This window comes from Aethalodelphis obliquidens, unplaced genomic scaffold (genome assembly GCF_003676395.1).
Source record: "Aethalodelphis obliquidens isolate GAN/ISIS:26980383/991018 unplaced genomic scaffold, ASM367639v1 scaffold10, whole genome shotgun sequence".
NCBI lineage: Eukaryota > Metazoa > Chordata > Mammalia > Artiodactyla > Delphinidae > Aethalodelphis > Aethalodelphis obliquidens.
This window is the reverse complement of record NW_020837954.1, coordinates 41,858,916-41,873,957: the sequence shown is the minus strand read 5'-3', so window position 1 is coordinate 41,873,957 and position 15,042 is coordinate 41,858,916. Positions and strand designations below refer to the sequence as shown.

General features: G+C 53.2%; 1 protein-coding gene across 5 annotated transcripts in view; it reads left to right on the top strand.

The window, feature by feature from the left end:
* Positions 1-11,973, top strand: part of ACTN1 (actinin alpha 1) — a 95,960-nt gene extending 83,987 nt beyond the window's left edge. For 2 of the 5 annotated variants that reach the window (XM_027111600.1, XM_027111599.1), the window contains 11 exons: positions 1,472-1,622; positions 2,081-2,189; positions 2,673-2,813; positions 3,650-3,832; positions 4,124-4,258; positions 5,322-5,501; positions 6,254-6,400; positions 7,361-7,441; positions 7,914-7,979; positions 9,202-9,360; positions 11,264-11,422. In XM_027111600.1, coding sequence (XP_026967401.1) covers positions 1,472-1,622; positions 2,081-2,189; positions 2,673-2,813; positions 3,650-3,832; positions 4,124-4,258; positions 5,322-5,501; positions 6,254-6,400; positions 7,361-7,441; positions 7,914-7,979; positions 9,202-9,360; positions 11,264-11,422 — 1,511 coding nt within the window. Of the gene's footprint in view, positions 1-1,471; positions 1,623-2,080; positions 2,190-2,672; positions 2,814-3,649; positions 3,833-4,123; positions 4,259-5,321; positions 5,502-6,253; positions 6,401-7,360; positions 7,442-7,913; positions 7,980-9,201; positions 9,361-11,263 lie in introns of all 5 variants that reach the window. The other 3 variants (XM_027111595.1, XM_027111597.1, XM_027111596.1) reach the window with 3 other exon arrangements.
* Positions 11,974-15,042: the final 3,069 nt, after the last annotated feature.

The window sequence follows — 15,042 nt, the reverse complement described above, 5'->3', positions numbered from 1 at the left end:
TACGGAGCTGTTTATCCAAGCGTGGATGTGCGGAGTAGAAGGGGGATGGTGGAAATTGCACCTGTTCACCCACATGCTCCTATCGTGTCCTCTCCGGAGCCCAGGAACAGCTTGCCAAAAGGTACAGAGCAAGGATTGGCCCCGCCAGCTCGCCAGCCACCAGCAAGGTCATGAGAGGTGCTGGCATGCCTGTAGATGCCGGCACAGCTGCCGGGCACAGCAGTCTAGCTACACGTACTCACGCTCGACAGCGTTATTGCCCGCTTACCCGGGAATTCCATTTCTTGAGACTGTCTAAAAAATTAACCCTAAGCATGGCCGACGTCACGTGTCTGGGATGTTTGCGATGAGACCATCTACAGTAGTGCAAGCTGAGGGCCCTGAACGCCCCATGGTAGGGCAATGAGTGGTTACGCCAGTGACGGTTCGGCCACGCGACAGAATGTTATGCAGCCGTCAGAGTGGCTCATGTAAAAGCCGCTGGAGCCAGAGGAGAAACTGATGACGTGTTGCTGAGTATTTTAAAAGCAGGAAACCTTATTTATATACACCTGATGGTTTTAACACAACATCCATATAAGGCAGGACTGAAAAGGAGTAGATAAGTAGCCTCATCTGTGATATTTTTTCCCTAAACTTGTCATATTATTATTCTGACAAAGAAAAAAGAGTAAAGAGAAGGAAAGAAGCCCTCGCCTCACAGCCCAGCCTTTGTTTACTGAGAGGGGCTGAGCGTCCCTGACGGGTGCAAACACAGGAGGTGGGAGTGCAGGCAAGGCCAGGTCAGCCCCTGCCCTGCAGCAGCTGCTTCCCAGGGTAGCTGATGGCCATTGTCTAACAACAGTCTGGGAGGTCATTTCTCATCCCCTTTTTCTCCTGGGAAACAAAAATCCAAGAAATCCAAGTGTGCCTTGCCCCTAAAAAGGGGGGGGCAGTGCACCTGATGATGGGAGAAGGTTCTGGCCACTGATGGCTTATGTGCAGAGTGCACTGGACATGCTACCCACACCGAGCGTAATTGAGGGGAGGGGTCCCTGCCGGGCTGCTGGGGACCAGCAACTATAACTGGAGAAACTGGAGAAACTAAAGATGGAGTATCCCTGAGGGGCTTGGCTTGTTTTTCCCTGGTTATACCACAGGCATAGATCATTGTTTCCTGCTGTTTATAAAGTTCATGTTATGCCCTAACTTCCCCTCCTGGTCCGGCATAGCCTTTGTACATCACCACGCCCGATGGCCCTGACATACTCCATGGAAAGTAGTGACTTTCCTGCCCCTGCTCCATCGTGGATGGGTGTTCCGGTTGCATGTCTGCTTTCTCGGACTGCAGATAATTGATCATCGCATAGGGCACGCCTCCTCGGGAGGTACCGGAAGTGGAGCTCCCGGGCCCTGAGGGGTGGGTAGTTGGGGTCAAGAAGGTGGGACCGCCCGGCTCCCGCCCAGCCTCGTGCCCTGTCTGTGACCCCAGGCAAAGAGGCCATGCTGCGACAGAAGGATTACGAGACAGCCACCCTCTCGGAGATCAAGGCCCTGCTCAAGAAGCACGAGGCCTTCGAGAGCGACCTGGCCGCCCACCAGGACCGCGTGGAGCAGATCGCCGCCATTGCGCAGGAGCTCAAGTAGGCCCGGCCCAGCGGGCACAGGGGCGCTGTGGGAGGTGGGAGCGTGGCCTGAAAAGTCATCAGTACGGAAGGCTAAGGACGTTCCCCCCAGGTGGGGAGTAGCCTGTGACCGTCCTGTCCCAGGCCTTCGGTCCTCACCTGTAGCTGGTGTGGGACCAGAGGATGACCAAGTCTTGGCTCTGAGCTCTTGGCTGGCCTTAGTGGCTTCCTGTCGCTGGGCATTTTTGCAGGGTTGGGGTGGGGGCCCTTGCAGAGGAGAACTGGCCTTCGCTGGTCTCCTGCCAGTGGTCTCCTGAAAGCCAAGGAGTTGAGAGTGGGAGGGGAGTCCTGGAAGGCCTTCATGAAGCGAGCACACCTGGCCTTCCAGTGCCACCAGCGCCCCAGCCCCAGGGAGAGGAGAGCAGGCCACCTGGGTCACCTGGGTCATCTGACTCCTCCTGCCTCCTCCCTCCCAGTGAGCTGGACTATTACGACTCACCCAGTGTCAACGCCCGGTGCCAAAGGATCTGTGACCAGTGGGACAATCTGGGGGCCCTAACCCAGAAGCGGAGGGAAGCTCTGGAGGTGAGGGCCCCGGAGGGAGGTGGAGGCCTGCCTTCAGCAACTCTCTTTGCTCTGGGCTGAGAGGCTCCACTGGGTTCCCCGGACCTTCCCCTGGCCTGGCCTGCCTGTGGAAGGCTCACATTGACCCTGGACTTGACCTTTGCCCTGATGGAGATGTCCTAATCATATCCCATCCTCCCGGTTTAGTGTACTCAGCCCCACCCCGGCTGTTTGAGAACTTTCTTGTTCTCCAAACCATACTCTCTGGGGCCCAGGCTGGGTGACTCAGTTGGGGGGTGGTCCGTACACCCCATATTAAGAACCAGCACCTCAGAGAGAGCCTGTTCTTTCTGTCTGAGTTAGTCTTGTGCTTCCAGACCTGAACCCCTTTGGGCTGGCCGGGAGGATCTCGAAGGCTGTTGGGAATAGGGATGGGGGGACGCGGTGATTCTGGACATGACTTTGCTAAACACCTCCCCACCTCCATGCCATTGGCACTCCCAGCGGACAGAAAAACTGCTGGAGACCATTGACCAGCTGTACTTGGAATATGCCAAGCGGGCCGCACCCTTCAACAACTGGATGGAGGGGGCCATGGAGGACCTGCAGGACACCTTCATCGTGCACACTATCGAGGAGATCCAGGTGTGCTGCCGCCCCACCCCCCCGCCCCCAGAGGCCGGCTCCCCAGCTGCCCACGGCCCACACTCCTGCAGGACTGCCCCTGTAAGGAGAGGACTGAGGCTAGCACCCCCAGGATGTTATAGATTCGAAAGCTTTGCATTTTATTTATTTTGACTCAGTCATATATGCACATGGTATAAAATCTAAAAGCTAAAAAGGCTAAGCAATGAGTTCCCTTCCTTGTCCCCCAGCCCCGAGTGCCCCTCCCCAGAGGTGAGCAGTATGACCACATGGTCTCTGCATAGGCAAGCACATTTATTTATCAACATGTTCTTCTCCACGCCCCTTTTTTTATGCAAAAAGTTTATTCTATACTGTATCCTGAGCCTTATATTTTTAACCTAACAATTATCTAGGAGCCCATTTCATAGCAATAAGCTGTTCTTTTGTACAGCTGCAGAGTGTCAGACGAAAAAGGTTTTGCAAAGTGCTGAGGAACGTGTGTTGGGGGAGGTCACCCGAGGAGCAGACCTGGAGCACCCCTTGTCCCTGACCTGACTGTGGGGTGGTGAGCGCCCCCCGGGGGGTTGCTGCTGACTTCACCAGTCCTGAGCGTGAAGCTGTCGGCACCTTCCCGTGGCCAGCCCGGCCGTCCTGGGGCTCCGTCGCGAGAGCCCTGGCTTGATACCGCTGCGCCTCCCTGCTGGTGTGCGGCCGGCCTCCGGTGGCCCCTCCACCCACCTCTACCCTGGGGCCTGCAGGTCTCCCTGGTCTCCTCTTGCCCACGGGAGGCACCATTGAGTGGGAGGGACTTCCCTCCCAGTCACTGCTTCTCCTGCATGCCCGTCTATGTCCAGGGACTGACCACAGCCCATGAGCAGTTCAAGGCCACCCTCCCCGATGCTGACAAGGAGCGCCTGGCCATCCTAGGCATCCACAACGAGGTGTCCAAGATTGTCCAGACCTACCACGTCAACATGGCGGGCACCAACCCCTACACAACCATCACGCCTCAGGAGATCAACGGCAAATGGGACCACGTGAGTCCAAGGGCTGGCTGGGGTGTGGGCGGAGCCACTCTAAGTTTCAGAGGGGCGGGGATGTTTGTCTGTGTGTGTTGTTGATTTTCACTGACTTTTCATTGATTTCCTTGTCACATAGTAAGTGCTCAGTATCTGTCAAGTGAATGAATGGCTGAATCTCTAGAACAGGTCAATGTGTTCACTCTATTACTGACTGGCCCCTTCCCTTCACGGCTCTTCCATTTCCTCTTCTGAAGTGGGGGCAGATGGCCGGCCCATCCCAGTGTCCCATGATTGTTCCTGCCCCAGGTACGGCAGCTGGTGCCTCGGAGGGACCAGGCTCTGATGGAGGAGCACGCCCGCCAGCAGCACAACGAGAGGCTACGCAAGCAGTTTGCGGCCCAGGCCAACGTCATCGGGCCCTGGATCCAGACCAAGATGGAGGTGGGGCCCATCGTGGGAAGCAGGGAGAGGGTTTCCACCCTTCCCAGCACCATCCCAGCCATTCAGGCTTGCCCTGTCTTCTCTGGGATGGGACCTGTGGGGACTGTGGAGTCTGGGCTGCTGCCCTGTGGGTGGGGGTGGAGTCTATGCGAGGAAGGCCTGTGGGGTGATTCCGGTGTCTGGTTTGAGAGCAAAGACCCACACAGGGACACCACTAAGTCCTTCCCACAGAAGGAGCGGTGCCTAGGCGACTGACTCTGCTTGCCCTCTGGCTTATGTGGCTGACCAGGTCTCCCTTCCTCCTGAGTCGTGAGCTTGGTCAGGCAGGGTGATCTCCCCAGAGAGAGAACCAAGCTTTGGGCAAGCGTGGAATTTTTTGCTGAATTGTGGGGCCAGGTATGGGGGTGATGTAGATAAGGAAGGGACACTGTGTGGGTTAGAGCATGGTGTCCCTCTGAGCTCCTTGAGGGCGGAGACCACGTCGAGTTCATGTTCGCGTCTTCCCTGCATCCCACCCCCACCTGCTTTATTAGCACGTTGTGCGTAGTAGGTGCTCGGGATATATTTGCTGAGTTGAGCTGAGCGCACAGAAGGTGCTTTTACGAGCAAGGTGTGCTTACATGGATGAAAGACTGACAGAAACGGGGACTAGTCCTGGACCACGGAGACAGGTGGGATTGAGGTGGGCAAGGCAGGCATCCTAGGAACAGAACAGCAGGAGCACGGCCATTGAGAAGGTAGGGAGGTGCGCTGAGCCTGTGAGGGACCCAGCTCAGTGGGAGAGCGCCTGAGATGGATGGTAGCCGGGATTAGGCTTGAGAAGGGAGTTGGAGCAGAGGAGTGAACATTTACGTTAGCAACTGACCTCGCATCCCCTTCCTGAGGCTCAGAGGTGTCCTCGAGAGACAGGAGATATTCAGCCGGTGATAACATTATCCTTTATGATGCTGTTTCCATGCCAAGAATCATCTGAGGGGTTGGTCAATGACCTGGGGGCCCCAATCTCCACCCCAGGGGCCCAGAGTGGGGCGGTCTGACAAGGGCCTCCTTCCCGGGTGAGCAGGAGATTGGGAGGATCTCCATTGAGATGCACGGGACCCTGGAGGACCAGCTCAGCCACCTGCGGCAGTACGAGAAGAGCATCGTCAACTACAAGCCCAAGATCGACCAGCTGGAGGGCGACCACCAGCTCATCCAGGAAGCACTCATCTTCGACAACAAGCACACCAACTACACCATGGAGGTGGGTGGCACCAGCCTTGCTTCTCCAGAGAGGGACCCCCAGATCCCCTTCTGTTTCACCATCCTGGGCTGGGGTAGTGGTGGGGGATTACCCATCATCCAAGCAAACTGGCCATAGTAGGATAAACTCTGGCTTTTCAGTGAGGGGCGACTCGCTTCTCCTCACTCCTGGAGCTCTGGGTCTTCAGTCCTCAGTACCTTCTGAATTTCCCGAGGAGCTTGTTGAGAATGCAGATTCCAGGCCCCGTCTCCAGAATCTGATTCACTGGGTCTGGAATGGGGCTCAGGAATCTAAATTTTTAACAGACAGCCGGTGATTCTGAGGCTGGTGGTCTCCAAACACTGGCTTGCCATCTGCTTTCTAAAGGACCTACTTGTTTTGACCGTGAAGGCATGTGTGTGAGGTTATGGAGTTGGCTATTCAGGGAATTACCCACTTCTTTGTCCTTTAGTTTTTCCTGCTGCCAACTTTGCCCTCCTTCCTGACCTGACCACACTGGTCATTCTGGTCTCTGCCATCCCCGGTAGGGGCCACCACCCTCCTGTGCTTCCCCCTTCATCATCAGGGTCCTCTGTCCTGGTGGGTTGTCCTTGTCCTGGTTCCCCCGCCCTCTGGTGACCCCTGGTGACACTGTAAATCTGGACAGAAGGCCTGGTTCGATTGCTTTGGCCATTTTGATGGTCAGGGGAAGGAGCAGGCAGGGGTGGCCCAGGCCTGGGACCCCTTTGCTGACAGGCCCTGCCCACCCCCAGCACATCCGCGTGGGCTGGGAGCAGCTGCTCACCACCATCGCCAGGACCATCAACGAGGTGGAGAACCAGATCCTGACCAGGGATGCCAAGGGCATCAGCCAGGAGCAGATGAACGAGTTCCGGGCTTCCTTCAACCACTTTGACCGGGTGAGCCCCGCCCCCTGCACTCGCTTAGGGCAGCCCCAGCCCCTCCTGCCCCAGGGCCCTGGAGGGCACTGCCCAGCACGTGGGCCTGCTTCCTGGGCAAGTAGGGGAGGGGGGTGGCCGGGAGGAACTGCTGTCAGCCTGCCCTGACTCTGCACCGCGAGTCTTAGAAGCCGTCCTGGTGTCCCATGAGCTTCCCCGCTTTCCTGGAGAGAGTGCTCGCACTGTGAGTTAAGGAGAGAGCCTTTGACCCCTGACCCTTGGTCTCCTGCGACCAGGAGTCAACCCCCGGGAGCCAGGCTGCCATAGCCTCAAAGGAAGGCCTGCTGTCCCCTGGCTGTGGGGACCATCCCTTGCTTCTGCCTCAGGACAGAGCAGGGGCTCCCTCCTCCCCGCCCCCCCGCCCCGGTGTAGCCTTTGGGACACTGCGGGGCTGTCAGAGTCGTCAGTCCTGGGTTCTCCTCCTAGCTCTGGGACAGGACAGTTCTGCGTGGGCTGCCCCTCCCAGTGCCCTGGGGCTTTGCGGTGGCCACAGGGGGCGGGAGCATGGTCTTAGGTGCTGCCCACCCCCCCTGCCTGCTTCACTGCCCTCCAGGCACCTGGGTGGGTGGAACCCTCCTGGAAACCCCGGTCTGGGCAGCAGGGCCGGAGGTGGGCTGGGCACTTGTGAGGCAGCTGCTTACCCCTGTGGCTCACCGTGCTCCCCTGTGGCCTGCCTTCCGGAGCAGGGCTGAGTGTGCCAGGGAGAGGGCCCCTGGGCCTCGTCTGTGTGTCTAACCGTGTGCACTTTTATTTCCCCTCCTCCCCCGACCCTCCACCCTCCGCCCTCCCCATCCGCATGCCTTTGTCCCTGTTGTCTCCCCACACTCGCTACCCTCCACCGGGGCATGGCCCACCCCTCCCCTCACGGCCTCTACCTCCCTGGCACCGCATGGCTCGCTGGCTGGCGCACGGCGGCCCCAGGATCACTCCGGCACGCTGGGTCCCGAGGAGTTCAAAGCCTGCCTCATCAGCTTGGGTTATGATATTGGCAACGACCCCCAGGTACTCGCCTCCTGCATGGAGCACGCTCAGGGGTGGCGTCCGGGGCGAGAAATAACGCGTTTCTCCTTTTTCTTTTCTCTCTCTGTCTGGATCTCCCTGTCTCCCCTTCCCTGTGGGCCGCGGGGCTCGTCTTCTCCTGCTGTCCCCCCCTGGCCCGTGTCGGGCTCCTCCCCCCCACTACTCCGACCTCTGCCCTCGGTTGTCTTTCGTGGGAACCTGCTCGGTGCCCACCTTCCTCTCTCCTCGCCGCTCTCCATCCTGTGGACGGATATTTGCATCTCCCTGCTCTGTCTTCCTCCTTCCTGTGGACTTTTCCCCCGGATGTGTATTTGCATCTGCTCCTCCTACGTTCCTGTCCCCTTCCTGACCCCCAAACCGTACACCTCGACCTCCCCTCTGGCCACCTGGGCCATGTCTTCCTGGCCCTCGGCCGGCCCTTCCTCCTTGTGTCTCGGTGCCACTGGCCCCACAGAAGAAGACAGGCATGATGGACACGGATGATTTCCGCGCCTGCCTTATCTCCATGGGTTACAACATGGTAATGTAAACCCCACTCTCTGGCCAGGGGCAGCCAGCTGACTCGAGAGGCCGAGTCCTGGCCGTGGCGGGCTGGAGGCCCTCAGGCTCAGGGTGCCCTCCCCAGAGGGGCCTCAAGATTCTGGTCCATGGGGAAGATGGTGCCCTGAAGGCTGAGCCCAGCCGCAGGGCCTGTGTGTGTCCCAGAGACCTGGCCTTCTCGCCTCTCTCTGCTGGTTTATCTTTTGATATTTACAGTGGACGTGGGCCTTTTCTCTCCCACTGTGGATGGTGGGGCTGACCCCAAGGCTGCCAGGAAGGACTGGTGGTGGGCACTCTGGGTGGGGCTTGGTCCTGCTTCATCTCACATGAGGCGTGGAGGTTTCCATCTCTGCCCGTGTGATGGCTCCAGCCAGGCCTGCTGCCCCTTTGCCGTTTCCTCAAGCCCCTCCCCAACCTTCTCAGCTGCCAGCCCTCGTGCCGACCTTCTGAGTGGGACAGGGGCCTCAGCCAGGCAGCCCGGCGACGCCTGGGCTGTGGTGCAGAGTGCAGAGCCCATGGGCTGCCCAGCAGAGGGGCAGGGGCACGGGCTTTAGAAACAGGGAACCCAGGAATAAATCCCAGCTCTGCCATCACGAGCTTGGGGGCCCAGATAAGGTGAGGGGAGCCCTGCCCTACTGTTGTAATGGTTAAGTGAAGGAACTCACGTGAGTGCTGTGCTCATGTCTGACACATAGAAAGTACAGTGCGGTGGAGGCAGACCACCCAAGTTCAAGTCTCAGCTCTTCTACCTACTGGCTGTGTGACCTTGGACAAGTCACTAAGCCTATCTGGGCCTTAGGTTTCTCATCTGGGAACCTGATGGAAATAATAAAATAAATACCTACCTCATATGGTTGTGAGGAGGGTTAAATGAAGTATACACAGCACTTAGAATAGTGCCTGGTATATAGTATATGCTATGGGAGTGTTAGCCATTGCTGTCATTAATTATTATCAGCGTTATCATTTTTGCTCCAAGAGGAATCAAGGCATCCGTAGAGGGTGGGAAGCCTGAACTGGGTCTTCACTATTGGGTATTATGTTCCTATCATGCCCTCAAGACAACCCAGGTTAGGTCAGGGGTCTGCTTTGCCCTCTCTAATAGCCTCAGGCTACTCCGAGCCCGCAGGGGCTTGAGGTCCATAGAGAGAGGAGACCGTGGCTGAGAGGATGACAGGCCTGGGATTGGCTCTTCCCTCCAGGGAGAGGCAGAATTTGCCCGCATCATGAGCATTGTGGACCCCAACCGCCTAGGGGTAGTGACGTTCCAGGCCTTCATCGACTTTATGTCCCGTGAGACGGCTGACACAGATACAGCAGACCAAGTCATGGCTTCCTTCAAGATCCTGGCCGGGGATAAGGTGGGTCTGCTGTGGTGTGGGCACCATGCTGGGGCGGACTGACCTGGAGGGGTGGTCGTGAGCACCTCCACTGCTCCTCCTTTCCCCCGGGCCTCCTTGCTGTCACCTCTACCCATTTCTGTAATGTCTTGGGATCAGCTAAGGCATTAGGACACAGCGTTAGCTTAAGGGGGTCCCCTGCCAGGGATACTGCATGTCATACTTGTGATGAGATACTGGTGACGAAATGATGGGTGGTGGAGGGCAGTCCAGTCAGGTGGAGTGTGTGATGGAAGGTCCATCTGGGAACTTGGACTTCGCCCCTATATCATTCTGGACACAAGGTATGGCATATAGGTAGGGAGCAGGAAGGAAGCGTGTGTCTCATTTTTCTACCCTGAGCAGCAGTCAGCTTCAATTTTCCAAATCTCCCAAGTTCCCTGCAGTGCACTGCTTGACAGTGGAAACGTGGGAGCATCCAGGGGAATTTGGGGGCAGAGACATCTAGAGGCCAGATTCCCTTTCTGAAAAATTCACAGGATAATCCTTATGCCATCCTTCCTTAGCCAATAGGGAGTATAGTTTCTGCAATGTTTTAATCTATATGGAAATAAAGACTCAACCCACAAAGTGGTTCCTAAAGGTCTGACTTAAGTTCGAGGACAGCGTGTTAGAGTCAGCGCTTTGGAGCTGGAAGGACCCTGAGAAGCCGCCTCCTTGAAGTGACTCATTTTGTAGAGGTCTCCGGGGCCCAGAAAGGGACCTGGTCTTCTGACTTTTGAAGTGACCTGAGGGCCAGCCCCTCCCTCCTTCAGACTGGCTCCTGGGGGACTCTGGCAGAAGTAGGGCATAGGACGGGGTCCCGCCTTGTGGGTCAGAGCCCCTGAGCTCCTGTGGCGCCTCAAGCTCCCAAAAGAAGTAGCTTCCAAGTAGCCTTTCATGGGCGAGCCCAAGGCGGGGAGAAAGCAGAGACCCAGACTGGGAGCCAGGCCAGGTGGGGTCAGGTCCAAATTTCGCAAACACGGTTCAGGTAGCTGTCTGTGGCGATGATGCTATCTGATGATGATTGATGCTCATGTAATTTGCAGGAGTTGGGTGATGTCCTCGGAGCCCAGCTGAGTGGGTGTGGGGGGCCCTACTCTGTCCCACCAGATACGGTGCTGCTGATCCTGCCTGTGGCCGGGGCGGGCTAGAGCGATACGTGGAAAGATTACAGGTGCAGTTAGCACTTCCAGTTAGCTTGGAAACCGCCTCAAGTAGTTATAGAAGTGGAAAACTTATAAGGGGACTTAAATACACACACACGCACACACACACACACACGTATATGGTTATATATGTGTATATGTATATATATCGTATGTATTTATACACATACACATATATACATATGTATGTGCAATATACATGTGCATACACACATATATGTTATATGTATATATCATACATATTTATATACACATATGTATGTGGTTATATGTGTATATATCATATATACTTATATACACACATGTATATGGTTATATGTGTGTATATGTGTATATATTTATATACACACATGTATACGGTTATATATGTGTATATGCATATAGTACATATTTATATACACACATGTATATGGTTTTATATGTGTATATGCATATATATCGTATATATTTATATACACGTGTATGTGGTTATATTTGTGTATGTATATCGTATATATTTATATACATACATATGAATGTGTAATATACGTGTGCGTGTGTGTACATACACAACACACACACACGTATTTCTATATCCAGAAGTATGAGGACAGGGCCAGAACGGGGATGGAACAGGGTACCTAATGTCACGAGTGAGGTTTACGGCCTCTGGCCTTTGCGGCCGCTTTGCTTTGTGGCCGCCCTGACCCGCCGTCCTGACCGCGCTCTCTCCGCAGAACTACATCACTGTGGACGAGCTGCGCCGTGAGCTGCCGCCTGACCAGGCTGAGTACTGCATCGCGCGAATGGCCCCCTACACCGGCCCCGACGCCGTGCCAGGTGCTCTGGACTACATGTCCTTCTCCACGGCGCTGTACGGCGAGAGTGACCTCTAACCCCCTCCTGCCGGCCCACGCCCTTGCCCCCGTCCGCCATGCGCGCCCAGCCCTGCGCCTCAGCTGTCCCCCCTCTCCCGCCCAGGTTTGGTTCGCGCTCCGCCTCCAAAGGGGCGAGCTGGACCCAAGTGGCATCGAGCCTCCCAGACCGTGAAGTGACAGTTTACAAAATTATTTTCTGCAAAAAAGAAAAAAAGTTACGTTAGAAAAAGTAAAAAACCACATATTTTATTATAGAAAAAGTATTTTTTTCTCCACCAGACTTAAATGGAAAAGAGGAAAAATTAACTATTTGCACCGAAATGTTTTGTTTTGTTGTGACATAGGAAAATAACCAAGCACAATGTTATATCCATCCTTTTTATCGATTTTTTTTTCTATCTGTACCATCTGCTGTATTCATTTCTCCAATCTCATGTCCACCTTGATGTGGAGTGGGGGGGTGAGGGTAGGGGATAATCTTGTCAAAGGCACATTGGTGCATGTGTGTTTGCTAGCTCACCTGTCCATGAAAATATTTTATGATATTAAAGAAAATCTTTTGAAATGGCTGTTTTTTTAAGGAAGAGAATTTATGTGGCTTGTCTTCTCATTTTTAAGTCCAGAGGTGTAATTAGCCTATTTATAAGCACACACTTTTTTTTTTTTTTTTTAATATTGCTCAATAAAATCAGGACAGGGGCTTCCCTGATGGGGCAGTGATTAAGAATCCGCCTGCCAATACAGGGGACACGGTTCGATCCCTGGTTGGGGAAGATCCCACAGGCCGCAGAGCAGCTAAGCCCGTGCGCCACAACTACTGAGCCTGCGCTCTAGAGCCCTCGAGCCACAACTACTGATGCCCGCACACCTAGAACCCCTGCTCCGCAATAAGAGAAGCCACTGCAATGAGAAGCCCGCGCACCGCAGCAAAGAGTAGACCCCGCTCGCCGCAACTAGAGAAAGCCCGCACGCAGCAACGAAGACCCAAGACCCTCGCGGCCAAAAATAAAATAAATTAATTAATTATTTTTAAAACGCAACACTAAAAAAAAAACGGTCAGGAGAAAATTGGCAAACGTGGACCACTTTGATGCTGCTTGGCACACGCCATATTAAAGCAACAGCACTCCCATGTCAGCTCTTTGCTTGCTCCTTGCTTACTGTTTTACAGAAGTGTGTGTGGGGTCGATGGTGTGGGGGCACCTGGACCACCCCTAATATGCTCTTGACCTTGGCGCATTCCATCTTCTTACATTTCAGTTTCGTTTTTAAAAGGAGAAGGTCGTTTCCTCACGAGGCTCCTATGAGTTAAAAGTAGACTCTACCTTCATTTGTCTCCCACAGCATCAAACAGCTCTGTAACATCTATATGCCCCCCTTCCTTTTATTTTTGTCACAGGGGACACATTCTCAGAGGCATCTCGTCCCTTGCTATTCAGACTGTTCCGCAGACGGCCGCTGTCCAGCATCACCTGGAGCTTGTTGGAAATGCAGGCTCTCAGGCCCCACCCCAGACCTTCCTGAATCAGAATCTGCCTTATAACAAGGTCCCCAGGACATCTGTTTGCACTTCTGTAGCTTCTCCTGTTTTTTCCCCTTACCTGTGTTTCCTCCTCGAGGTTATCAGGCAATGAAGACTGCCGATAATGGTACCAGTAATGGTAACAGTGCAGTGATTTACAGAAATGTAACTTAGCAATGGAAGCTAAAGGTCTGTGTTCCAGTTCTGGCTGTGTCTAGGAGCAAAACAGTTTGGTGTAGTGGTTACAGGGAGTTGGGTCTGTGGAGTCTGACTGCCAGTGTTTAAATTCATGACTGCCATTTACAAAATGGTTAACTGTGCACTACAGTTCCCTTATCTGTTAACAGGGAATAATAGTGCTGTTGGAAAGTTGATGCTGTAATACACAGAGCTCCTAAAATATTAGTGCATATAAATGTTAGTTGTCAATCTTATTTTAAGTTTCAAGGGATTCGCTTGAAGGATCTCTTAAAAAGAGAACCCTCAACGTGGTATGTCCCCTCATATAAGAGGACTAAGCCTAAATCAGAACTTACTGAACTGGAGCCAAAGATAAGTTCTTCAGTGTGAGGCCCTCTTGTTTAGGAATTAGTTCTATGAGTTTCTGGAACACCCCTGCCCTGGGAAAGAGGCAAGGCTGCTCAGGAGAAAAGACATGGGGAGAGAGGTTGGCTTTTGCTTTGGTAAACATTCCTATAGGTTTTACCACTGGCTGGTAAGCCAGTAAATGCTCAAGGTGGGTCTGCTCTGACTGCAGCTCTGTGGGGAAAACTGAGGAAAAAGGCCAGAGCCTGCCCTCAAAGTCTTTGGAGAGAGGCCGATAAGCAAGATACGTTGTTCTAGGTATTTACATGCAAGTCTACCCAAGGGCAAGGTGGTATAGGAGTTGAGGAGAGCGAAACTGTTCCAACCAGAAAGTTTCCTAAACTCAGGGTGTAAGTTCTTTAATAAGCTTCAATTCCAGGGACTTCCTGGTTAAGACTCCATGCTCCCACTGCAGGGGATGTGGGTTCAATCCCACATGCCATGTGGCGTGGCCAAAATATTTTTTTTTAAAAAAGCTTCAATTTCCAGAGATACGATCCATTTTTAAAAGAATGTGTGAGTCATTTGAATGAAGTGTGTTTACAGAGTTATTCCACAGCCTTCAAGAGTTTGAGTTTCTCAGTGTTCAAGGGTGCTTGTATGTGTGCAAATGACTATAATTAAATTAATTTTCAATCTGTTAAAGAAGTAAAATCTTAAAAATTGATTTCTTAAGCTTTTAAGGTCATCATGGACATCTTGTTTTATTGATAATGTAATTTTTCTGTAAAAATAAAAACGCTCTTGTCCTAATCATTCATACATTTAACAGATTTAATCCCCCCAAACAACGCCACTTGCAAACTTCATTAAATTCCTTTAAATATTATAAATATATTTATAAGTTTTAGTAATTCTTTCCAGGACATCAGACTCCCAACCCAGGAAGATTCAAATCCAAGCGGCAAAGTTTCACTCAGCACAAAGCAATTGAAATATTATAAATGTAGTAAGTCACGTTCTCTGGAGCAGTTCAAAGCTGTTTACTAACAATTCTCTTACACCTCCAGAATTAAAATCACACGTCTCATTTCAATTATACATTTCAGATGAAAAACCACAAAGCTAATATATGCCAGGTTCTCTGCCGTGTTCAGTCACCTTAAATTAACCCACTGGTTGTCATGATGCTTACAAACTGCTGAACACCTCCAAAGTATTAGTACTAAGAGTTTGATTTACTTCATCTGTTTACTTATTTCTAAATAGGCGATTTCAAGTCCCTTTACTCCTCATTGCTGGCTTTTGGGGTCAAAGGTTCAGGTGATAACATATCATGTACATCTAGGAAAATACCATTAAGAGGAGTCCTCTTCTAGGGGCTTCCCTGGTGGCGCAGTGGTTGAGAATCTGCCTGCTAATGTAGGGGACACGGGTTCGAGCCCTGGTCTGGGAGGATCCCACATGCTGCGGAGCAACTAGGCCCGTGAGCCACAACTACTGAGCCTGCGTGTCTGGAGCCTGTGCTCCGCAACAAGAGAGGCCCGTGCACCGCGATGAAGAGTGGCCCCCGCTTGCCACAACTAGAGAA